Source organism: Sphaeramia orbicularis, chromosome 8 (assembly GCF_902148855.1).
Source record: "Sphaeramia orbicularis chromosome 8, fSphaOr1.1, whole genome shotgun sequence".
NCBI lineage: Eukaryota > Metazoa > Chordata > Actinopteri > Kurtiformes > Apogonidae > Sphaeramia > Sphaeramia orbicularis.
The window spans coordinates 49,899,716-49,925,786 of NC_043964.1; the positions used below are offsets into that span (position 1 = coordinate 49,899,716).

At 38.2% G+C, this 26,071-nt stretch overlaps 1 protein-coding gene across 2 annotated transcripts; it reads right to left on the bottom strand.

Annotated features, from left to right (window-relative positions):
- Window positions 1–943: 943 nt before the first annotated feature.
- Window positions 944–20,818, bottom strand: glyr1 (glyoxylate reductase 1 homolog (Arabidopsis)). 2 transcript variants are annotated; one of them, XM_030142412.1, is made up of 16 exons: window positions 20,705–20,818; window positions 18,344–18,380; window positions 18,137–18,216; window positions 17,908–18,046; window positions 15,276–15,386; window positions 14,356–14,439; window positions 12,017–12,070; window positions 10,920–10,970; window positions 9,635–9,708; window positions 8,902–9,001; window positions 7,153–7,263; window positions 6,720–6,821; window positions 6,475–6,637; window positions 5,218–5,397; window positions 4,978–5,102; window positions 944–3,414 (listed from the first exon to the last, which is right to left on the bottom strand). In XM_030142412.1, exons 1-16 carry the CDS (start codon window positions 20,740–20,742, stop codon window positions 3,340–3,342), a joined length of 1,524 nt encoding a protein of 507 aa, XP_029998272.1. In that variant the 5' UTR covers window positions 20,743–20,818; the 3' UTR covers window positions 944–3,339. The 2 variants fall into 2 exon arrangements, with proteins under 2 accessions (XP_029998272.1, XP_029998273.1); XM_030142413.1 differs by lacking the exon at window positions 14,356–14,439 and having other exon boundaries at window positions 20,705–20,811.
- Between the last annotated feature and the right edge of the window lie 5,253 nt (window positions 20,819–26,071).

Sequence of the window (26,071 nt, forward strand, 5' to 3'; positions counted from 1 at the left end):
TAAATTAGGTTGTAGCTAATTGTGGCATAGCAGATACCTCTGCATTGTCCCTGCCAAATAAACTGATAACAGGTGTGTCTTTTCTGTCCAGGTTAGTAATTGTATCTGTCACATCAGCAATCAAAAACTTGTGAAATAAATGTATTACAACAGCATTAGGTTCAATATCTAATAACATCCAGCGACTAAAAATACCTACCAGATTGTATCACAAAACAAATAAGAAGTTCTCAAGTTATTGAATTTTAGGGTGGTTGTATGTGTGGAGCTGGTCATTATGGCCAAAAAATGTACTCACAACAAACATTTTCGTATCTGTTGATATCAATAATTATCAGGATGAATGTCAGATCTTTTATTTTTTTGTTCGGTTTAAATTGATTTTTGGTCCTGGGTGAAAGTTTCAGAAATTAGGTGGTATTTTGCAGCGTTAAATTATTCAAAGATGCAACAAGATGAAAATGAAACTGGAAAAAAAAACTCAGGTAGTGCTTGATTTTGTGATTTAGAAAAAGATATAACACTAAGTATAATATTCACAAGATAAAATTTATACATGACTATTATTCCTTCATTGCCCCTCCTCACTTTGTTGGACTCTAGTGCTTCTTCTATTTTATATTGACAATTGAATACATTTTCCAATAGATTCCACGTAATGTGATATTGATGTAAGATGATGTATCCTTGAAATTACAAGATCAGTATCTTGTAACTGTACGTTGTCTAATTTTAGCTCTTCAGTGAATCCATTAAGCATTTGTAGCAGTGTACAGGTGACACACTGATGTGACTATGATCATTTTTAGTTTGACAAATAGGTGAAAAGCAGGTATGAGGTAAAATTAACTTCCAGCACAATTTTCTACAACAACCATTACAGATGCATAATAATTTAAATGAGGAAAATGTAGTTGAGTCAGTTATTCAAAAGGCCGACGTGTCAGTAATCAGGTGAGGATTTATTAAACAGCACAAAAGTCTTGATATTTCCACATGTACACAAAATCATAAATATCCCCCAAAACAAAGTTACACCCTCATTCCTTAAACATGATCCAAGTCATTGTCATTTCATTGTGAAGAAGCCTGATTATATAAGCCACAGATTAATAAACCATTTACACTTGAACTCAACGATCTACAGTATTAAGACACAATGTTAGACAGTCGCTCTTTAGTCAAAAATGAAAAAAAAAAAAAAAAAAGGGAAAAAAAAAAATACTAATGTTCATTAATCCTGGACATTGTAGATATAAAAGAAATTCTACTCAACATAATGTGCTATTTACATCCGTCTTCTAAAAACAGCTCTTTACACTTTAGTATGAAAGGGGATTGGAAATTAAAAACTGCCATTCATCAACAGAAAACTTTAACATGCAACTCAGATCTAAGGGTAGAGAAACCATCTACAGTTGAAAGCTGACAAAAAAACAAAACCAAAAAAAAAAAAAAAAAAAAAAAAAAAATAAATCTCTGGGCCTTTAACAACCAATTGTCTGATGGTGCACACTCCATCCTTTGAGCTTCTATTATCCGTCTGCACTGGGTAAAGAGCAGAACAGCAGGACTCATCGCTTGGAATGACAGCTCAAAGCTCCATCCAAGGCAGTGAGAGTAGGGAGGCAGCAAACAAAGTCGAACAAGCTGTCTGTTTTGTGCTTTTTTTTCCCCCCCCCCAACAAACCAGTTTGATTCTCTGGTTTGCCATATCCTGTGTTTGAATACCTTATGTTTAAATAGGGATCCCTAGTGCAAATACAAATTTGAGGACGAAGATAAAACCCTTTACTTTTACATTTCCTGTCTCAGTTTATGAAATGTAGTGTTTATGCTGCAGTAGAAGTCAAACACTGCCAAAACAAAACCAACCACCCACCACATTTCCAAAAAAAGTCAAGTGATTCTGGAATGAAATTTTGAAATTTAAAGAACAAAACTTAATTGTACGTTTCTGTGAATGGGTTTGTAGCAAAATAAACCAGTCAGATACCCAGGATTATGACTAGGGGTACACAAGCAACTCAAGAACATACATAATTTATTCACCGTGACAAAAGAACCAAACAAATGGTATCGACTGTAGGTCAAACTGTTATTTTTAACATCAGTATTCTTATCAACTGCTCTTCAATTTTTTTGATTGATCTGTGATGTGCCCTCGGTAAAACTGGTAACATTCTCCTCTACTGTCATGCGACTGTCTGCTGCTCCTCCCACTTCTATAAACCTGGAATATTTTAAAGGTTAGTGTTCAAAGACAAAAGGGTAAAACAATATATTCACAGTTGGTTTGGGGCCCTTGAAATGTAACAAGCTATTTAGCTAAAGTGAAGTTGGGTTTATATTAAAATAGGGTTAGACTGATATAACAGCACAGATGGAGCTAAAAATGTCAAAAACAGCTTCATTAGTTTGCTTTTAATGGATTATATGTGTCATTTACTGTAAATAAAAGTTGAACTGTGAGACTGTTTCTAAATCAACTTCAGTTAAAATAGTTCCAGAACAACCTATCAAAAATAAAAAGGAAATGGAAAGGAGAACTCTGAACAGAATGAAAGGTTTTGAACGTGGAAATCTCAAGTCTTAATGTGAAGTAACAATATTTACTGCATTTAAGGCCTCAACGCGTCTGTTGCTCTGTCCTTAACCTTTTCAAGAGACATCAATAACATAAAAGCATAAATCATCTGGTCTAACAGAGAAACAAGCCATGACCGAACGGCACCATGAAGACCGAGGAAGAAACATAAATAAATACATCTATTCTTGAAAGAATTGAGGGGCTACAATAAGGCAATGCAGTGGCATGTTCTTGGTGTTTTTTTTCCCAAGGAATCCTGGAGATTAAAAAAAAAAAAAAAGAGCAAATATCACACTGAATTAAATAAACTTATCATTTGCACATGAACAAAAGAGGGGAATAATAATGCATCCACAAAATCCAACAGTATTTCATGTGTCTGGAGCCGACACTCAACTCCTCACAGTGCCACTGGACTGAACACTGCTGCTGCATTGCTTCCACCGCCTTTATTTAGGTTTCACCAAACCCTGAAGCAGACTGCCAGGTGTCGTAGTACAACTTCATGTAGAGCACTCTCACAGCATCGTTTCCCTCAGTTCAAGTCAGTGCAATGCTCAAAGGTTGCCTCTTGACAAAGAAAATTAAATCCAGGGAAGGTTGGTTGGGCCAGTAGGACTGGTTGGGTGGGTGGGTGGTGGAGTGTCGTAAAAACGACTATAATTAAAAGAAGAAAACTTATTAGGTGACAGGGAGAAGTACTGGAAGGTTAAAGACTGTGTGGTCCAGAGGGGAGGTCACATTGCACTCTAGTGAATGTAGGCCCTGTACACTGCAGAGATATCGTTGTCCGACTGGTCCAGTGCCTTAGCCCTCTTGTAAACCTGTACAAGGAGACAAAACATTAGCTTCAATTATCACTTGCACTTGTTTCCAAGGGGTAATTAAAAGGCTATGAAAGTGCGTTAAAAGCGCAAAGTCAACACACACATTAAGTTCAACAGACAACTGTCACATACAAAACATGAGTATTTTATAAAAAGCTTCAATTATAGCAGAGTCAGCGTTCAGCATTTAGGAGCTGGACAGCAAAGTCTGCATCCTGAGGGGAGACGCTCAAACTCAGGGAACGAATATGAAAGAATATGGGAGGAGTCCAGTAAAATCCAATAAGCTGCCTACTGTCTGCTGATCACATCGGGCGGTAAAAGTTTGAAATGGCTTCTCAATAATTTATGAGCAGACTTTAACCTTTCAAACTGTAACATTAACAGAACAATTACTGCAGGATCGATACATTATATTTCATGTTTCCTGTACAGAATTGACTCTGTCAGAGCAGTAGCGTGTTGTGGAGTACATGTAAGTAAATTTTATTTATAGATCGCTTTCACAGACAGGGAGTCACAAAGTGCTTTACAGTGCAAAATACAATTCAAATCCTACTATAATGGATGTTCTATGCGTCTTTGTCCGATGCGTTGCAGCACGGGAGAGCATACGGGTGCAGTGCTGCTGTTGCAGCATGGGAGGGCACTATCGTACAATGGAACCACGGGTACGATGCCGCTAGTAGACTTACAATACGATAAATGCATTAAATTGTAGCAGCCCTGAGTCAGTTTAGATTAATAAGCCTGCTTGAACAGGAATGTTTTAAGATGTTTTTTAAAAGACTCAAAGTCCATAGACCGATAGAGGGTATAGAGGGAGACTGTTCCAGCGCCACAGCTTTAAAAGATCTGTCACCTCATGTACTAAAACAAGTGCACATCTGCTTTTTCTGTAAAATCCATGGCTCCCATACTCTTCTTAATGCTGCATAAAATTTATCATGAAATTGACAGAGAAAATGATAACATCACTCCTTAAACTGTCACGGCCCTTCACACATGCACATACAGTAATAGATTCGCTACTAGCATGGAAGCTAATCATTTTACGAGGCGCATCTGAATCTTCCATAACGTTTCCTCTTTAAATGTTCATTCATAGCTGAAGCGGTCCAATGCTCTGCCAGGCTCAGCTGCAGATCTGACATGTGACAGTTTCTTTGTTGCGTCACATACAAGAAGTTCCCAAACTTTAGACCGTTTGTTTCTCGTAGCCTCACTTTAGTCGGCTTTTACTGCTGCCCGTTCTGTTCCCGGTCATAAGTGTGTATGTGCTGTCAGTGCATCAAAGATTTGGGAAAAGTGAGATTCCTCACCCTGAGATACTTCAGCTGGTTACGGTGAAACGTTGTTTATCATGGGATTACATGCTGTGAATTACATGCAATGACTTCGCTAACAACCCATCAACTACTAAATTAGCTGTCGACTAATTTTGGCGTCAACTATTATTGGACTAGTTGTTGCAGCCTAGCCCTGTGTGAATAGAACTTCGTTCTGCAAAACAGGTTTACAGAAGTTTGAGTTATACAAGTAAAAAGCCTCCACAGTTACCTCATTGGCAGCTGCAGCCATTGGGGTCGGATGGTTGGCCATGTCACCCATGGAGATGGCCAGCCTCAGGTCCTTCTGGATATGTTTCAAATAGTAGTCTGGCTTAAAGTTGCCCTGTAAAATATCTACAAAGACACCAAGCACTTTAGGTAATGAGGACAGTTTTCAGTTTTCAGCTGATCAGTTAAAGTTAAGTGAATGAACAAACAGACAAGGAGCCTTTCCAGTGCAATGACCTACTTTGACATTTCTGGTCCACAAACGTGCTGGCCATCTGGCCCTGGCATAGGATGTCCAGGAACGTCTGCTGTGACTGGCCCGTGGCCTGGGCCAGGGTTAGCCCCTCTGCGATAGTTGCCATGAAACTGCCTTGCACCATGTTGAGGATCAGCATCATCCGTGCTGCGTTCCCTGCTTCACCTGTACATAAAAACACACACAGAGGGTCGTACACAGACGGTCACATGTAAAACAAAAAAATAGGACCAATGGCCCTATAGCATACCGGCCAAATTAAAAGCTTGGGAAATTTATCCAGATGCCATTTATTATCACCCAGTTCTGTGTATTTATTATATTACAGAAATAGCCCATGTTTTGGTCATATTCCAATCAGATCTGTAAAAAATTCAAATTCCAACTTGATATCATCGATACTTACTGATTTATTGGATCAATCCACTTCCTATCTCTTACAATGGGGAAATTTTTCAAAGTCGCATCAAATCCAGAATCAGATCCGGATCCAAATAATTTCACTAACTTTTGTTGACATCATCATAAAGAAGTTGTATACCAAGTTTGAAGTCAATCGGAATTGTAGTTTCGGAGAAGACGACGATTGAAAGTTTTGTAATGGACGACAGATGCCGCCGACCAAACAAAACAAAGACATGTTAGCCTGGCATCGCCACTGAGATGCATCATTCCCCCATAAAAAAATTTTACTTCTCAATATAAATTTGCTAAATGTTTTCCTTTCCCAAAGTTAATGTCGAGCAAAATATAGAATGTACTATATTTGATGTCCTCCACCTGAGCACATATGCCAATGGTTTGTCATTATGTTAGGTTGTATACACATTTAAGAGCCCTACATCAACAACCAGTGCAGACACAGTCATAGCACTAAATCCAGTTTATTCTGCGTTAATAATAACCAACAGAACACCACAATAAACATAATAATATACCTGCTGTCAACAACAAGCAAACAAACTACAGGCTAACAAAGCTGCTAGTGTCTAATGAGCTGTCAACAATAGTATTTTTACACTGTGGTAATTGAATTATTAACAACGTAACACACAAAGTGCATTGTGTTTCCTGTTCTATGGCACCAGCCTCGAAAAAGGTCAGTACTATACCAATGATGTGTCAAACACTCAACCTTGACTTGACCTGCCAGTACAAGTCTGGTCTTTGTTCTGACCATCCTGAGCGCATCCACCGGTAGAGCCAGTATGACACCGATACAGAAGCTATGATCTTACATACCCAGGAAGAATGAGGTCTTTCCCATGGCCTGGAAGCAGCTGCTGCAGTCCTCATACACTGACCGGTCCCCAGCTGCTAGGATCACAAGCATCCCGTCGTTGGACAGCTGCTGGCTTCCTGCCACTGGAGCTTCCAGGAAACGGCCGCCCCGCGATGTGATCACCTGACATTTACACAATTATTGAGGAAGAAAAATAACTTGATCCGCAGTTATACACCTTTTACACTTGACCATCTTTTCATACCTGTGCAAGTTCAGTGATCGTCTCTGGGTCGACAGTGGACATCTCTACGTAGCATTTACCCGGCCTGATTCCCTGCAGAACTCCACTGGGCCCCAACACCAACTTGACAACAACAAAAAATATACAGAGCACATTAAGCCACAAACTAAGGTAGACTGGCAGTGAGCTACAGTTACGATCAGAAATATTCAACCACCCCAAAGATATTAAGAATTTATCAATTTAAGAGCAAAATTCTGCTTTGGATGAGTTTTTGCAAGGGTGAATGTAGTATTTGTGCAAGTGTATTTCATTAAGATGGTCATGTCACAATTATTCAACCCTGTCTGTCTGTCTATCTTTTAACTTTCTTACTAGCTTGAAGTTGAAACATAATCAAGCCTTTGGGAACTGTATTATGGTTATGGTTATCTGTAGTCCATGTGTCACTCACATCTCTGGCTGCTTTTGGGTCTGAGACACAGGAGAAAGTGATGTCACACATGGAGGCCACTTCTGCAGGAGTCCGTCCTAACCGGGCCCCCTCTTGTATGAACAGGTCACACTGGAACACACCAACAGTGCACATTCATCACACCGTTTCACAACACTATTACTGTGCATAGGAGTCATGTCTGTAGATTATACTGTACAAGGGAGAGTCAAAAAGTTCTTAGACAAATGTAATAAAAACTTTATTTTATTTATTTATTTAACAGACCTCTGTGCCTTGAACTTCACAGGTTCAGCTGCTCCTTTTGGATGACACTCTTGATTTAATTTTGCCCTGGTCAAAACTGGTAGATCCAAGTTTCATAGCCAGTGACAGCGCTAGTCTGAAAACTTGACTCTCCCACATACATACACACAATAGGCCATGCACACTTTGGAACAAACCAATTAAACCTGAATGGTTTTACTTAAATCCTACGTCTTAAATACTAGGTCTCTCTGGAGTATGTCATGGGCTTAAAGATAAAAATGCTGTCACTGCTGTGACTTTAAAGACAACATGCTTTTTCACTAATATGTACTATATGCCAGTAAAGTGTTTGAAGCTCAGGGCAGAGATCAGCATTTACACTGGAACTGGTCCCTGGTTAAAAAAAAATAAAAAAATTCTTCTGTGCTATGTCTATGTAGTATCATATCACTATTACTTCAAACAAGACATAAAATGCAGACAATATGGTGTGGTATAGTCCGTGGCTGTTTCATTATAATAGGAAATGGCTATATTCTACTCTATTGTTAATTTAGTTGTCACTGCATCATTTGTCATTATGCTTTAGAGTCCTTCAAACAGTATGGATGGTAAAAAAAATTTTTTAATTTGGTATATTTAATTTCAGCTATGAGCCTACAACAGGATTTTTTTCTTATGCCCTGTGTTTAAGCACAAAGCACTACTTCTGTCATTATATTTATGTCATGTCAATATTCTGAAGTGTAGTTTAAATTCTTCTGGGTTATACCTGAAAATATGAGTGACTTATTTTGAAAAGGTGCAATTCTGTACATATACAGGACTACAAGAATGTTAATTTTTGGTTGAAGCTGGAGTTTCAAGTAAGAATAATGTCTCCATCCACCTGGAACATTCTCTATGGGTCATATTAGGAGTGTGTGATATGACCATATTAGATCGTGAAGGATTAGAACATATCGACGATCCAACAAAGCAGAGAGATTGTGGATTCGGAGGAGTTTATGGGGGGGAGGTGCATTCCATGCCGTACGTACCCCACAATGAGTAAGCGCACACCATACAACCATACAAAGTGAAAGTGAAACTTAAGACTTAATTCTTCTGCTGTTGTGCAGCTCAGTTTCCTTTTCCCTACCTTCGGAAACTTTAATTTGAGGAGACAGGACGTTTGGGATTTTATTTTTTTAAGTTGCGACACCCCTAGGTCACATTAACCAATACTGATAAGCACAGTTACTGCTGAACTAGTCCTGCATCTTCTAGAACTTTCAGGCGCTTAGTTTGGCTGATCGTCACTTATAATATGTCGATAATACATCAAACTGAAAAAGCTGTTAAGTTTCTGTGTGTTGGATCTCAACAGGTTTTTGACCAGTTCAACATTCCTGACATTCTTGTCTAGTTCCTCAGGTACATATGTGACAAACGCATTTCATTCATGAGACTTCAGTTTCATCTGTAAAAGGCCATGTATAGCGGGTAAAGGTACCATACCTTTTCTGCTGTGCGGTTCCACACTGTGACGATGTGACCCATTTTTAAGAGGTTGGAAACTATGCCGCTACCCATCAGCCCCAGACCCAGGAAGCCTATTCTAGAGAGCACAATGCAAGAAAAAAAAAACATGAGCAAACAACACATATTTTTTAAAGTAAAGCAAAAAAAATTTTACTCAAAAAATGCCTATAGAGTATTTTATTTTAGGCATTTATCTATTTATTTGACTGTTTTTTATATGCCACACTACTTTTGTGAAGAAAACAAATTGGGTAATCAATCTACAATCTCCAAATTTTAGTGTACACATAGTAAAGATGTGTTTTCATAAAATATTTCACATGAAAGACAATGGTGGTGATGACAGTTGGGTACACCTTGACATCACAGGGCTGACTTACAACACTGTCACACTTACACCTACACATGATTTAGAATGACCAATTAACTTTTTTGGATAGTGGAAGCCAGTATATCTGGAGAGAACGTGCTTCTCCATACTGAAGGGCCCCCACCGGCCAGTGCCAAACTGAACCCTAGTCCTTCTTTCTGCGAGGTGACAGTGCGAACAACCACGCCACCGTGCTGCCAAAGAACTATATCAATACATTAATTTTTTTTTTTGTATCTGTTGTAGTTTAAAACCAGATTAAACCACAGGGCTTCATCTTCTGAGCTGTTCTGTAGCTTTACTCATCGAGTCATTGAGATTAAGTGGGGCTGTTAATACCTTTTGTCTGTAGGTGTGATGCTGCCGTTGATGGCTGTGCTGTCGGCTGCTTGGATGGATGTCGACCCTGTGTCCTACATACACACACACACAAAACAACTGTCAGTATCATGCAGCAGGAACTCTTACGTCTCTTCTCTCACTTTTCTGTATTTTCTAACAGAAAACTATCATTAGGGTAGTGCTGATGATATGGTGCAAAGGTTTTGCATTTTGGTTCTTACCTATAATTATCATGATAAATTTCAAATTATTATTGTTTTCCATTTAAATGGCTGAATTGTGACATAAGACAAAAGTGGTTTAAAAGCTGCAATGACACACAAATAATGCAAAGATGCAAAAAGCTCAATCTAACAAAACATGTGGGAAAAATATTATGGCAAAGCACACTTTATCATAATTCCATCCCTAAAGAAATATAGGGAAAAACATAGTAGGATCCATGCTGTAACACAAATCTAGAGAAGAACAATAACAACAATAACAAGAAGCAGCTACAACTTTTAAAAAATTCAGCCCCTGCACAGGATTAACCCAGACCTACCAAATCTGACAGGGTTACACATCAAGTCATAATCTAGATCTGAATCCGAAATAAACAGGAACACTGCTCCTTTGGATTTTGTCAGAGCACCTTCAAACTCGGTTAGTGTCATCTAGAGTCCTTTGTGATGAATTCTTGCAGTGTGGGTGATGCTCAATTTTAACCTTTTTGCCATTAAAAAAAGGCAAAGTCATTATAACTCCCAACAACACTATCCAATCCTGTCCAGATTTCTCATGTTTTAACAGTCCAGACCTGACCACATTTGCATAACAATACTGTCATAGTGCCACCTACTGGTAATAGAAAGTGAGACTTCTGGGTACAATTATCAAGGCTTTAAGGTTTATGAATTTCATGGAAGGGATTCATGATCTTTACCTTTTTCATTCTCATTCTTTCTCTTACAGAACAAACACTGCTGTATTGAGTGGACATTTACCATACATTATCTACATCAGATATTTATACAATGATATGGAATAACTGGTGGGTGTTGTATGGCACCAAATAAGGGACACAGTCAGTCAGTTAAGGTCTCTGCATAACTGGATCAGGATGTCTGCATAACCACCATAAAAACCCGCATACTATCACCCACCCAGAATTTTGTAGAACCCACCAGTGGCAGCCAAACCTGAGTTGCATGGGGGAGTGAGGCCCCATTCATCACTGTTTGCAGTTTTAACTACTACTTGCAGCTATATTTCATTTTATTACAGTCAGCTTCTACTTCACCTCTTCAATGATCTTCAAGCGCTTGCTAATGGGTTCCATAGATGAGGCTGGCTGTGGAGAGAAAGAACACATCACTATGGATGGCTCAAACCATAACAACCACTTTACATAGCAGAACTTCACGAACATGCAATGTACTCAATAACTCAAAACAAATGTAATATTTCAGGAAAATGAACTATATTAAAACTATTATTATTAAGTATATGCAATCGAGAGTGCTGTTTAGACAGCACAGAAAGAATTAGTCCTTCCTCTGCCCTCTATCCTCCTCTCTGCTGCCGAGCCAAATGTTGCATTTAGCGCTGGTACATAAGGTGCATCTCCAACCAGCTTCTTGTATTTGCATGTTTACACATACAAAACCCATATTGTCACATCACCCAGACCAGTAGTTTGGATTAGGGGTAAAAGTAGTCAGCCAGGTTCACATTTTTTGTCAGTTATTTGCTCCCAAAATTGAAGTGACAAATCAAAACTAACCAGATCAAAATTACACTCTATAAACAACAAACATGGATGAAATGGTTAACTTTAGTTTGCTCATTATGTCACTATTGGCCACAACAAGTGCGTGGTGGTTATGTATAACAGGTGTGGATAATATTACTCACGCATGCGATTGGAAAAAAGGAGGAAAAACCAACACGGTGAAAACAGCTAAGAAGTCTTTCGAATAACTCCTTTGTGTTTATGTTCACTTACCCAGGAGAAAAAAAAAGGTATTAAAATGATTATAATCACCTAGTTTTAATGCTGCAGAAATGTACTGATGCAAACAAACATTTTATGCTGAATGTGGACATGTCAGTGTGAAAGTCCCTCGGAGGCTAACCATAAAGCAGGAGTTATCAGTGAAGCCACAGGCACTTTCAGTTGAACTGTTAGAGCTGCAGGGGGGGGGTTGAGGGACTGCCTCAGCCTGGGTGTGTCCACAAAGGCTTGAAAATGATACCATAAAGTGCAATGTAACCACCTCATCCATCACATCTGACAAATACAGAGAACCAAAAATGTGAAGAACTACTGCATAGCTACTTGTACAACCATCAGGAGGAGAAAAACAACAGGATCCAGAGCAGCATGCTTCCTCTTACCTTCTCTGACTGGCTGAGGAGGAAGTGATGGAAATGTGGGTCATCCTTTACAGGCTGCAACAGAGGAGAGTTGAGTGTTACAGTCAGTTTTTTTTTTTTTTTTTTTTTTTTCCTGAGTTTATGTCCCAAGCCGACAGAGAGTCTAATTCACACTGCACTCAGAAACAGGTTATGGTCCCAGTACAAGCTACCAGTTGTTCACAGAGTTTCTGTTGAAAACTGTGATTCTCTCCTGGTGTGTTAGTGGTCAAAGGGCAGACATAATAAACATAGCATCCCCTCCACTCTACAGAAACTCCTGCATGTGTTGAAACAAAATTATTTAGTGACAGAAACGGCAGCCTGTTGACTCCAACATTACACTGGTAGAGTCTAATTGGACAGGCTTTTGGTACGTAAACTAACGGCCTAGATGACATCATAGTCAGTTAAGACAGTCAGATGTTGGCAGTCATGTCAGGCTTTAACTGATCAGCTATGTGGAAGAGAGATGGAGCCTGGATTAGAACCCCTTCAGTTCTCTGTCTTTGTTCTTTTTGTAATGTCTGTCACTCTGCAAGTGAACAAGTGAGTTTACTTTTTTTAAGGAAATCAGAGTGGATGTAAACAGGAGTATGAGCGCCTTAATACCAGACAGTATGAATGCTTTGCATTCAGAACCTCGCCGCCACTTTTCCACTGATGGAGTCAGCTCATCTCAGTAACTACACCAGTGCATGAAATTTCCATAAATGCTATAGTCCCCATCAGTGTGGCTGGTTGTCATAGCCAGTGCAACATGAATATAATGGGAGGCAGTTACAAAAGCTACTTTAAAAAATAAATTTAAAAAAAAATTATTTATTTATTTACTTATTTATTTATTTATTTAGTTTAGACTTCACATCTTAGTGTACCTGAAAATTTGCTCTGATGTTTTTGCTTTCCTGCTAGTGTGTTTTTGACTTCCTGCTAGTGTGACTTGGCTATTGAGTGTAGACATGTGCATCACATACTGGTGCAGTGACAAGTCTGGTTTAATCAATCTATGATCTGTACGGTTTCATGTCATGTTTAGTATTGCTTTTGCCCAGTCTGAACTTCAGTGAAGGTGGTACTAAATATAGGACCTGATAGAGTCAGCTACCACATAATGGAAATGCATAAAAAGCCAGAGCCAAGTCAAAGGGAGTTGAGCTGATACCATCTGTGGCACAATAGTGTGATCCTGTCACTAACTGTTCCTACCTGTGTCAGTGGATACAATTGAAATTTGTGCATGTCCAAAAACATATTAAGATGCTTTGAAAGCCTCCATCAGCATTAAAACACTTATGATTAACAACTTTAAGATATGAAAATTGAACCCTACAATCAGTAGCAGGCACAGAGTTTTACAAGAAAGTTTTGACAGTGTCCATTGCTAAGCTGCATAAACTGGATAATATGTCCTCTATCTGCTATACCCTGTTACCTATCACCACATAGAGGACACACTGCCCAGGAACTGAGACAATAAATGCTTATGATTATCAACATTAAAACCCAAAATAGGGATTATTACAATGAGTAAAAGTTTCTCTGAATTCAAACATTATTGAAAACATGGTGTAATACAAGTAAATACGTCCCAAATGTATTTAACACAAGCCTAGTCATTTCTTGATATTTTAATGAGGAAATGTTACCTACTGTACTACAAACCAAAAGCTGCAAAGCATCACTATAATTTACAGGAACAGACCGTTTTCACTCTGATACAACATGCTGGTTAGAGGAAATGGTAATATCTTGCACAGACTCACAACTGAAATGAGGAAATGAGCCCAAAGCATTCATCACTCATTGAGTGTTAAGAAAGGCAGCTGGTAGTGCGATCTTTCTGTTGGACTCTGCTCCGGAAAGTCAAAACATTTCCACTGACATAGAGATGAACAGTTAATGAGTCAGCTTTTGTTAGGAGTATATTATTTCTTGTTGGTCATTCTAGTTTGAGAGCATGTTCTCTTAAGAGTTGTCACTAACCCTGTTCCTAAGGTGCAAATTGCACCGAGGAAGAAAAAGATGCAGCCAAGCAGGAATTCACACATTTTCTTTTACTGTTGAAGCTGAACCTCTGCAGACAGAGCTGTGACCATGTCATCTGAGCAGCACACATCACACCGAACAAATTAAAACACACAGCTTCAGGAGTCACAGTGAGCACAACATAGGTCAAAAGGGAAAAGGTCTGCAGTTGTTGTTTGGTTGAAGCCAAAGGTTAGAAAAGGTCAGGTGGGAAACAGCAAGGCAAGGCAGGCTTGGAGGGAACAGGAAGGGTGCTGGGATAGGGGGGGCAGGGGGGGTCGGGGTTCACCTACACTGCTTTCCCATTTGAATCCTGAGCCAGGTCCAGCCCCCAGCCTCTCAATAGTGGACGGCTCGGGGTCAGAGTCAGTTAAGTCCTTAAGGAGGAAACAGAAACATATTGACCTGAATGAGACGTCGGAGGTCCATGTGTGCTGTAGAGGGACACTGCATTCCCACAGCGGACGGAGTGGATTGAACTCCTTTACCACCTTTAGATTAGGATGGAGGGCCAGAAATCTCAGAACCAAATCTCAAATATGTTGTATTTAAATTAACTGCAGAACTCAAAGGAAAACTGCTCTCAAAGAAAGTTGGCCCTTTTCCACTGGCACAACTTTAACTAATTACTTAGGCTGTATTTCACCTGTATTTGAATCAAGGGAAAAAGACTTTGACTCCAAAATAAAGCGGAAACATCTTTAGGGGTGGTATTAATTGCGTGTCGTACTGTAACTTGCATTTACAATTCCATGTGAGCTGAGAACAGAAAACTGACACAGTTTCCATATTGCATTACATGAAACACCTGCCATGGAAAAGGGCCTTTTGAATCTTCAGCTCAGGGTTTATGGTAGAAAGGCTATCATATTCACCTAGTGCTGCTATCCACTTTGGTTGCTCAAACTATATGCAGGAAAAGGAGTCTGCAGTGATGCGATGGCTTTAAATCCTATGACATGTACAACGAAGGCTGAACAGAACTGAAGCAGACAGTGTGGTTCTGTGCACAGCGTCATGCTCTATGGGGGAGGTTAAATATTTGGTCCTTTTAAAAGTGGATCACCATTTCTAGTCTTCATTGTGGTGTATGTGTTTGTGAGAGGCGCTCTAAATTACATTATAATCATTGTAATGGTTATGGGAAATAGCTGGTGTACCAATCCAGCTGGCAGAGGGGAGTTGTTAACTTTTTTCAAACAGTTCCACCAACCTTCTCAGAGGGGTCCTTGAGTGCACTGAGATCTTCATCGTCCTCCTCCAGGATTTTCAGCGGCTTGTTAGGCGTCTTCTTTCCTTTTGAGTCACCTTTGCTGTCTGAGTTCTGTTCAAAAACACATATACCTGGGTCTCAGTTCAAATGCATCAAAGGAGCAAAAGAGGAAAATAGACTTTCCAAATATGTTGGTGGACAGCTGGCCTCTACAGAACCCATGTGTCTTCTTGAATAAACTTGACACCTGACCCGCAACTGTGGTCATGGAGGCTAAATTCCTGTTCACTCGTGTTGGCTGACTGACAGCTCTGGAGGCTGCCTCACATCCAGCTCTCCTCAAACTTCAATCATCCCAACAAATACACACAGTGATTGTAGCTACATGCATAATCACTAGCACAGCCGCAGGACCAAGAATCCCAACACACCTATTTAGAACCATAAGAGGCTCTGAAAGAGTGAAATAAAAACATATCACTTTAGATGTATACTGTATTTGAACAAAAACTTTTCAGGGAACTGAAGCTGTGAAGTCTCATCAAACCAACCAGATCCACTACCAACGACAGTAATTCTGAGTCCGCCTTGATCATCCAGACCACCGTGTTAATGTACAACTTTGATGTTTAAACAATTTAGTTCAGATCCAAACAAACTAGATGACCCGGTCAGTGGTAAAGGCGAAAATGTGTGGATTTTTTTTTTTAATGTAGCCACTGGTTCCAAATTGAGACACGTCAACCTCCACTCCCTGTCAAGACTTCCATTGAAAGAAATGTGGATGGAACGCCCCTGATTAAAGGACAGTCCATTTTTTTTATACAAAAGACAACGACATGAAATGGCTGACAGTATACGAGCATCACAATGGAAAAGCTCAAGAGAGTTTTGGCAACAGGAAATGGTGTGTTAAGCTGTGTTCACCTATAAAATACAGTCATAAATGTGTAGATTTTTGTGTGTGTTATCACATTATGTGCATTTCATTCCCACTAAGACATACAATTCAGTTTACAGCTAATAAATAACATATTTCAGTGTTTAGTATCACTTTAAAAAACTGTATCTTTGATTTGCCACCATGTGATGAACTTGCAGATAAGGAACATTTGCTTCCAAATAATATTGCAATATTTCGACCTAACGTACAGCCAAGTGTCTCAGCGGTGTAGTTCCCATTAGGCTGTCAGTACTGTAATGCCTTCCTTTATATTTCTATTTCTGTCAGAATGGCCCTTTGTTTAAGACAGAAGAGTTTAGTTTGGAGCTCTGTTGTCGATGCTTTGACTTAACAGCTACATTTGAATGGCTGAATCCCTGAGCAACACTCACCAGAGACTGGTTCTAGAGCATAATGGAAACATGTAGTGTATGTTTTTCCTCTATATTTATGGACTGTAGTTCACACATCACTTCTAACTGCGGTGTTCTTATTGGCTGTTCTCCTGGTGAACATCTTATCTCTACATTTTGTGTCTTCCCTGTTTATTACCCCTGGTGTCAACTGGGTCCTGGTACACCATGGCCATAACACAAGCTTATTATGGTTGTTCTACAAAATGCTTGCGTTTCCACCAGAGGTGTCCTAAACTGGCTCTGCACCTTGTTTCACAAAATACATGCCAAGTCTATTTTTGATTAAATAGATGATTCAGACAAGAAGGAAGCACAGGAACCACATCTTGTCAATTTCAAAACAAAAACAGTCTGTCAAATCTACATTTATGCGTTTGGCAGATGCTTTTTTCCAAAGCGACTTACGAGGGAAAACCAATCAAATCAATCAGTCAATCAAATTTTATTTATATAGCGCCAGATCACAACAAAAGTTATCTCATGACACTGAGTTTGTCAAAACCAGACTCTAAACCAATTTACAGAAACCCAACAGAATCCTCCAGGAGTCAACACTTGTGACTGGTGACAGTGGCGAGGAAAAACTTCCCTTTAACAGGCAGAAACCTCGAGGAGACCCAGACTCCTGGAGGATGGCCGTCTGCCTGGACCAGTTGGGGTTAAATGTATGCAATAACTACGTCAATGTCAATAATGAACACCAACGTTAAAAATACATTTACGATGAATAATTTAACAGCTAAAAACACAACCACAAATATTTGATCCATGTTCACAAGTGAATTTTGCTGCATTATTGTCTACGTTATAGCACAACAGCAGATGCCGCTTACAGACAAATAGACTATAGTCACTGAATGAAATCAGAGGCACATGATGCTCAGCTTCTGAAATGCTCCCAGTGTGGCATGAACCCCACAGAGGACAAAATTAAACCACATCAGAACTACCACCAAGTCCATTAAGTACCAATAACATGATGTCAGGGTCGGGAAGAGAGCTCTGTGATCAGTGTTTTAGCCGTGCATAGTTTCTTCCTAGTCACCCTTGTCTTAGTTCATTTCAAACACCTCTCTTCATTATTTGTAATGTTTTGAAGCCTGTTTTATCCAGTGTCTGAATCAACGCTTTAACCCCATTACAAAAAAACCAAAACTCAAACCTATAGAAACACTGACATGCAAGACAACTGGATTATACAGGAGGACACAAGTAAGAAGAGTGACACAAATGGCAAAGTGGTGCATGCAGGGTACCCAGACACTGCTCTCACCTGTTCTTTGCCCTTTGCTTTCTTTAAGAAGTCTTCCACCGCATCTACAGCCTGCTGGAAGCGCTTTCCTTTGTTGATCTTGATCATCTCCTCTTTGTGGGGATGGTAGGGCTTTAGCTGTTCTACTTTGATCCAGGCACTACATGTACACACAAACAGAGCTTTTAGACATTTGACAGACATAAACATTAAAGTGCCGTGCCAGCAGGTCCCTTACAGTCCTACTTACTGGTCTTCAGTTCCAAAAAATTTCACAAAATGGCACTTTTTGCCTCTTGGCTTTTTCAGATCCTTTGGAGGGCTGACTATCTGAAATATGAAGCAACATTAGCATATTTGCAACATTAACATATTTGCAACATTAGAGAATTACTTGTCAAATAAGTGCACAATTCTTTTTCATATGTGTTTAGAGATAATATACATTTGTGCTTACCTTTCCTGGCCATGGTGGGTAACGACCAAGCTTCCCCCTGAAATGACAGTAAAAAAATTAGAGCTGGAAACTACTGATTACTTTTAGGGTTGATTCATCTTGTGATGACTTTCTTGATTCATCAATTAATTGCTTGACCAATAAAATTGAAGACATGGTGAAAAATGTGATCAGTTTTTCCGAAGGTCCAAGATGATGTCTTCAAATGTCTCATCAGCACCTGGTTTGTTGCTAGATATGGTTTTCACAATACAAGGAACTTGTGCATACTACACAGAAAATGATGTGTTACAAATAATCAAATAAATAGTAGAATTGTATCTTGAGTGAAAGTCAGACACTTGCTGCCAAACCAAAGTTGAGAAGAAAAACAACAAAAAAAAAAACCAAAAAACATTGGGACGCACCTCTGTAGAGGCCAGACATTGATGTCAGTATATCAGTATCAGCACATAAGAATTACTGACAATGAAAATAATTGTTAGTTCTAATCTTAGGTTTGGAGTTCCTGTTCGACTGATAGGGTTTGTGCATATTATCCCAATACCATTACAAAAACACTAGTGACACCTAAGTTCTGTGTAGAGCTGAAATGATTTATCGATTAGATCAATCAAGTGAAATTAATTTAAAAAAATATTTGATTAAAATATTCCTGAATCAATGCTTTGTTCCCTTAATTTCGCTGCTGCTAAACATTGGTTCCACTGTTGTGTTTCACACGGACGCTTCTTGTGAAAGACATGATGCCAGGATTCACACAAACATTATGGAGCGTAGCTCAGAATAGACAAGGACAAAACAGCAGAAAATGTTTATGTTCACTTTCCTACATTGGAACCTTCACTTGCTCCTTTAAATTGTTAAGCTTTCACACAAACAATACAAATATTTGTCTATTTTTTCAGTTGTATGTTAGTGCCATCTTAAGTTGTTAGTAAGTTGGATCCAAATGTGTTGAAGACTGTAGTGCACAGTGTTTGTAGATGTCATTTGACTTCTTTGTTGTTTATATTCATAGATATTTTTAGATGTGCTTTTATACTGTTGTTATTCTCATGTCGATATACATATTTATCTTTTTACTTTTATATTTTTTGTGGTTGTTGTTTAAGCTAGTGAGTTGCTTGTCACTTACATGTCTTTCACTTTTTTTAAAAACATGTTTTCACCTATTCAAATGATAGCTGCATTGAATCAAAGACAATAACCAATAGCTTAATAGATTGCAAAAATAATTGATAGTTGCTTCTCGTTTTGTTGTTGCCTCTTCCCAAAGCAGACCTACAGGAAACAGGTGAAATCTTGTAAATAGTAGAGCTCATCTGTGCTGGTCTACATCAGGCCACATCTCACAGCTCAGTGCAAGCAAAGTTTTTCATTTTGCATCTCAGCTCTGCCTCAAGGGGCTTTACTGTTCAGAATATGACCAGTCTATTCTTAGACCGTCACAGGAAAGGGCTCCTGTTTACAAGTTGCAGAACATGACCGTTTCACATGACTGCGTAGTGTGTGTCAAAAAACACAACTGGGATTGATCCAGTTTCTATCCCATTTAAGTTCAGCTGGATGTCGATAAGGAAAACCCATGTATCCAAACGGACTAAATCTCACATTAGAAATTAAAAACACTACAAGAAAGTAGCATAAGAACAAAACCACTGCGGGGCTGAAGGAAAATACAGCCGTTTCTAGGTGTAAATACTGGATGGGAACACTCGGTGACTTGTGTCATTACATTTTCGCAGCTGATAGTGATGCTTTGTGGGGAACACATCCTGCTGCAACTACGCTACATTATAGGATTGCTGCAACTTTTTCCTCACAATAAAAGTGTGTGACTATTTGATGTAATTTCTCTAAATTTTCCGACTAACCGTAACGTACGAAACCATAAACAAGCGATGCTGTGGTTAACACGGAAGCAGAGTAGATGCAAATCCCCTCGGGTTAGAGTAGCGTTAGGTATCCGCTTAAGCTAAGGTGCTAGCAAACCTCGACATTGAGTACACTTACTCCAAAATATAACTGAAATGTTTTGCGAGGCTTTAAATGGAACGGGACAAATTTTAAAATGACCAAACACAGCTTTGTGAACTGCGTGGTCCCATTCGTCACGTTTTCTGAAGCTTATTCGCTAGCTAGCAGCTAACGGCGGCTGTTGGCTGAGTCAGCTCAGTTAGCAATTTGTTTGGGGTTGACCATCAACTAACCTAGTACGTGAACACTTCTGGGATGAACTACAGAAGCACAGCCACGGCCAATTCACTTTAAACTAACTTACAATCAACTACCGTGTGGGTTGCAAAAATGTGTTGGACTAAAATAACGCATAATAGAGATATTTAAAGGTTATCTCACCAAACTAGGTCCCCGATTCTCAGATGCACCGTCGCCATCTTACAACTTTAATAAAACGTCGCACTGAATGAGAGGAAAAGACAACACACACCCACTGATCACACGTGAGGGAAAGCCCTTCCTCTTTATGTAACATCCGCTACTTTGTAATTACTTCATGCACTATTACAAAAAAGATTCAAAACATACACCCCTCAAATTGCGCAGTCAGAATTATACATAGGAAATGTAGATCCATTCTTGAGTAAAAAAAAGAAACAAACAAACTAATAATAAATGCATTAGAGAAGTGATTCAAAGGGATACAATTTGTAAACCAGCTTCCATCTTTTTTTGGAGTAATTTATATTCTGATGTGGAATGGGAAAAGGTATGGTTATTACCAAGATAGTTTTTTTTTTTATTATTTCTTATAAAGTGAGAGAGGTATCTTTAAAACTGTTACATAGGTGTTATCCAACTACTTCAGCTCTGATTAAGTATAAGATCAATGTCGACCCTTTTTGCTCAGTTTGTCATAATTTGGATGAAACATTAACTCATTTGTTTTGGGAATGTGCCTTTTGTCAATTTTTTTTGGTGTGATATCAATCTTTTTTTTTTTTAATAGAAAGTTGGATATTTCTTTTAACTTAAAAATTGAAGATATTTTATTTGGTTTCTTTATTACTGATTTTCCTGTTCGGAAATTGTTTATTCTTAATCTCATTTCCTCATGAGCTAAATTTCATGTACATACAAGCAAATTTGCCAATAGAAACTCAGCTTTGTGGTCTTTAAATCTTATCTGAAATCCTATCTAGACACACTTAACTTTTGCACTAACCCTAAAGCTGTGAAGACTAAAGCCTTATGTGACGAATTTAAGTTGTTATTCATTTTTCTTTTTTCTCTTCTTGTTTATTCCTTTATTTTTATTTTATTTACTTACCTATTTATGTAATTGTATTTAATTTCTTCCTGCCTCACCTCGAGCATTATGTTTTGTTTTGTCCCCATGCCATGTTCTGGTCTATGTGTATATGGTATTTTGTAAATAACGTATGAAAAAAAAAAGATTCAAAACATACTGTAATCGATTTTGAATTTTATGTAACAAAACTTAACGAATAATAATAATAATAAAAAAAAACAACTAAATAAATACTCAAGAGATGTTTTTATTGTATGCCATTTGTTAATATGATTCGAGATTATGACATACATATAACCTTACAGTGTATACAAGTGTATGCATTAACAGTATTTTGTATTTCATAATAAGGGTTGTACATGTTGATAATGCATTGGCCGCTAGTTTCGTGCGAGTCCTGAACGAATCATTCAAAACCCGTGAGTCATTTTACTGACTCCTGAGTCATGATTCCTCCTCTCTAATAACTCGTTTATGGTAAGCCCATGGAGCATTTATCACATATCCTTCATATCCAATCCTGTTGGATCTGTCATCAATACTCCATCATGTTACTATAGCTAACTGCATAGAAGTCACTGTGTTTCTATAAACATGTAGTGAATCCCTGTATTCGCCCTGTGGGAAAGGTTTCTTCTTCTTCTTCTTCTTCTTCTTCTTCTTCTTCTTCTTCTTCTTCTTCTTCTTCTTCTTCTTCTTCTTCTTCTTCTTCTTCTTCTTCTTCTTCTTCTTCTTCTTCTTCTTCTTCTTCTTCTTCTTCTTCTTCTTCTTCTTCTTCTTCTTCTTCTTCTTCTTCTTCTTCTTCTTCTTCTTCTTCTTCTTCTTCCCCTCATTTAAATGGCGGATTACAACCAACGTTAAGGTGCATACTGCCACCTACTGTACCGGGGTGTGCAAATCAGGGTTTAATACTTCAGGTTACAATCTACATATATAATATATACTATTATTATTATTATTATTATTATTATTATTATTATTATTATTACACCACTACCACCACTTCACTCCCTGTCTTCAAATCCAGACTCAAAACACATCTGTTTAGGACCTCTTTCTGTTTGTGAACACAATTGCATTGTCCAATTTTTTTAACCTGCCTTTTATTTTTTACTCTGCTTTATTGCTTGTTTTATACTTCCTGTTTTACTGTTTTATTGTACGGTGCCCTGGAGTGCCAAGAAAGGTGCCTATAAATAAAATGTATTATTATTATTATTATTATTATTATTATTATTATTATTATTATTATTATTATTATTATTATTATTATACATATATAAATAAATAAATGAATAAATAAATAAATAAATAAATAAATACAGAGGTAGAACTATATGAGGGAGGGCTGAAAACTTCATAGCCTGACTAAGAAGGAGTTATTCCACAGTAATGAACCTTGGTATACATTAAATTCAGCCTCTCCTGATACTAATTGCATGGTTTCCTTCCAGATAAACCCAGACTGGATAAATAAATTAGGACTGTGAAAAGTAGTACCAGAGACATTTGGTGAACCATCCGTGGCACCGTGGTCTTATCAAATGTCTGCAGGAAAAAGGGGGTTACCCCCCAAGGACATTCATGCTGACATGGTTGCTATAGGGGATGATGCTCCAGCTTTATCAACTGTGCAAAACTGGGAAGCTGAATTCAAGAGGGGTAGGGAAGACGAGGGAGGGGTGAGAAGCAAGCATTTTCATGAAATGTCTGTAGTACTGCTTTTCAAAATCCTAAATTATTTATCCAGTGTGGGTTTATCTGGAAGGAAACCATGCAGTTAGTGTCAGGAAAGGTTGAATTTAATGTATGCCAAGTTTCCTTGCTGTACAATAACTCCTTCTTTGTCAGGTTATGAACTTTTCAGCCCCCCGTAAGTAACATTATTATCATCAACATAATACTATATACATTAGAATTTATATCTTATCTATTATTCTTGTTTCTCTCAGAAAAATGCAGAGAACCTTATTGCACTCTCCCATTTTCGGGAAAAGCATCAACTCTGGTTTCCTGTTTCAACTCAACTCCCCCTTTCCCTCCCTGATATGAGCCCTGAACCAACGAATCACCCAGTAGCTCACAGTAGCCCCGTCAAAGTCACAAAATGAATGAAAACACTCACTTACACCCAGCATATCCCACTTTTACCAGTAGGAGAGCTGCTCCCCTACCTGAGCTGAAAGTCTGCTGCTCTGCCCGACATTCTCTGAGTGGCCATGGAAATGAATTATTCACTGTATATTATATTTTTTTATATTATATTATATTATATTATATTTTTATTTATTTATTTATGTTTGTTTTAAATTCATATAAAACTTTTACACCTGCCTTTTATCTGTTTTTAATGTGTTTGTTTTCTGTTTTTAATCTGCTGTAGGTAAAGTGTCTTTGAGTTCCATGAAACAATACAAATAAATTATTCACTTTACATGTTATGTTTATCTCATTAAGGTAAATAGTAGTTTTAGCGGTATGAATCAGTGGGAACTGGGAGTGAGTGGAGTTTGCATGTGCATATGGATTTCCAAACACTGAGTGACCGACTCATTGACACAACCGACTCAAAAAATTATTCTTTTTGGTGAGTCAACGTGAGTCGGCCAAAAGAATCGAATTCCCCATAATGGCCGCTAATACAATACGTCAGCAGGGCTGCCATCTTGGACCAGTTAGGCGAGCAGGAAGTCAATTTACAGAGAAATGCAAACACCAAAAACCATGTGAAAATGCACACATTTCAACCGAATACCCAACAGTTTGATTATTAAAAACAGCTAAGTTTCTTTTGTTATAAAAAAGACATTTGCTTTAGTTTAAAAATAGGCTATTCTTTTCTAATTAAATGACAATAGGTCATTTGTTCATAATTTTCAATATGAAGTGCAGGATGAAAATGACTCAGAAGCTTCAGCCTTTTAAAATAAGTCTATAGAAATAAAACAAAATTAACTGTCAGAGTACATTACTACATTTTTTTTGTGTTTCACATTTATTGCTACACACTTACTGTCGCCGTGAATTTTCAGATATTCTAAACAAACTCAAAGACAAAATAGACTAAATATAATATGAGGCTGAAAGGTCTATGGTTAAATGCTGACTTGTAATGCTGTCAAGGCATTTTACTTCTTTGTGTTATTACTGTAACAAGACGAGTAGTATATTCCACTAATTCATTTCCCTAATCCATCATTATCATCTTATTAATTAATTCCACTGATTTATTCAATAACATCAATAGAATGAAAGTGGGAAGATCATCATGAATATTTGAATTTCAGTTTTATTTATTCATTTATTTATTTATTAATTCATTCATTCACTCGTTTTCTGAACCCGCTTTATCCTCACTAGGGTCACGGGGGTCGCTTGGAGCCTATCCCAGCTACACAGGGGCAAAGGCGGAGTACACCCTGGACAAGTCGCCAGTTCATCGCAGGGCTGAACATATAGAGACAAACAAACACTCTCACATTCACACCTATGGGCAATTTCGATTAACCAATTAACTTATTAGTGCATGTCTTTGGATGGTGGGAGGAAGCTGGAGTACCCAGACAGAACCCACGCAGACACGGGGAGAACATGCAAACTCCACACAGAAAGGTCCCACCCCCCGTCGACTGGTGTTGGAATCAAACCCAGGACCTTCTTGCTGTGAGGCACGAGTGCTATCCACTGCACCACTGTATCGCCCGTGTTGCACCACCATTTATTTGTTTGTTTGTTTATTATTTCATTGATATCTTTTAAAACTGATATTTATCCTGAAAATCATCCCTGATTTAAAAAAAATTCTTACAGCTATCCGGCTGCAAAAAAATGTACATTTCCCCCGTAAAGTATATAATAATTTTGGATGAACAAAGATAGCCTATCATAGACACATCCTGATTAGAAAATAATAACAAACAAACAAACAAACAATAAATAAATAAATAAAAGATTGGACTTCAGCTTTTTTTTTTTTTCTTTTTCTAAGCCTTTCTACCTCAGTGGTACTCAAAGCACTGTGTAATGGGTTACTGTTGTACCCTGCAGGGAGTAGGGAGCAAGAAAGGCGTAGGTGCAGGGCGGCCCTCATTGTCAAAAGGGGTGTCTGAGGGGGCATTACAATGCTCAACATTAGTTGTTTGTTTTGCAGACACTCTGATGCTGTGTGTTTTTCTACTCCGTGGTGGCACATGTGTTCATCTATGCTGCGGTCTGCTCTTTATTTGGTTTTGTTTGATCAATAATTTTAATGTAATACTGAACGGATGATTTCCATGTATCTTGCAGACATTTCAATGGGCAATATTTTCACTATGATATGTTATAAATGTCAATAGTTCATCGTGCGCCTTGTGATTTCATGTGGGACAGATTGTTTTAACTATTATTATCAGCATTTGTAATTAGATGTCAATCTTTAAAGCCTTTATTGACGACGTTTTGTCCAAATACAC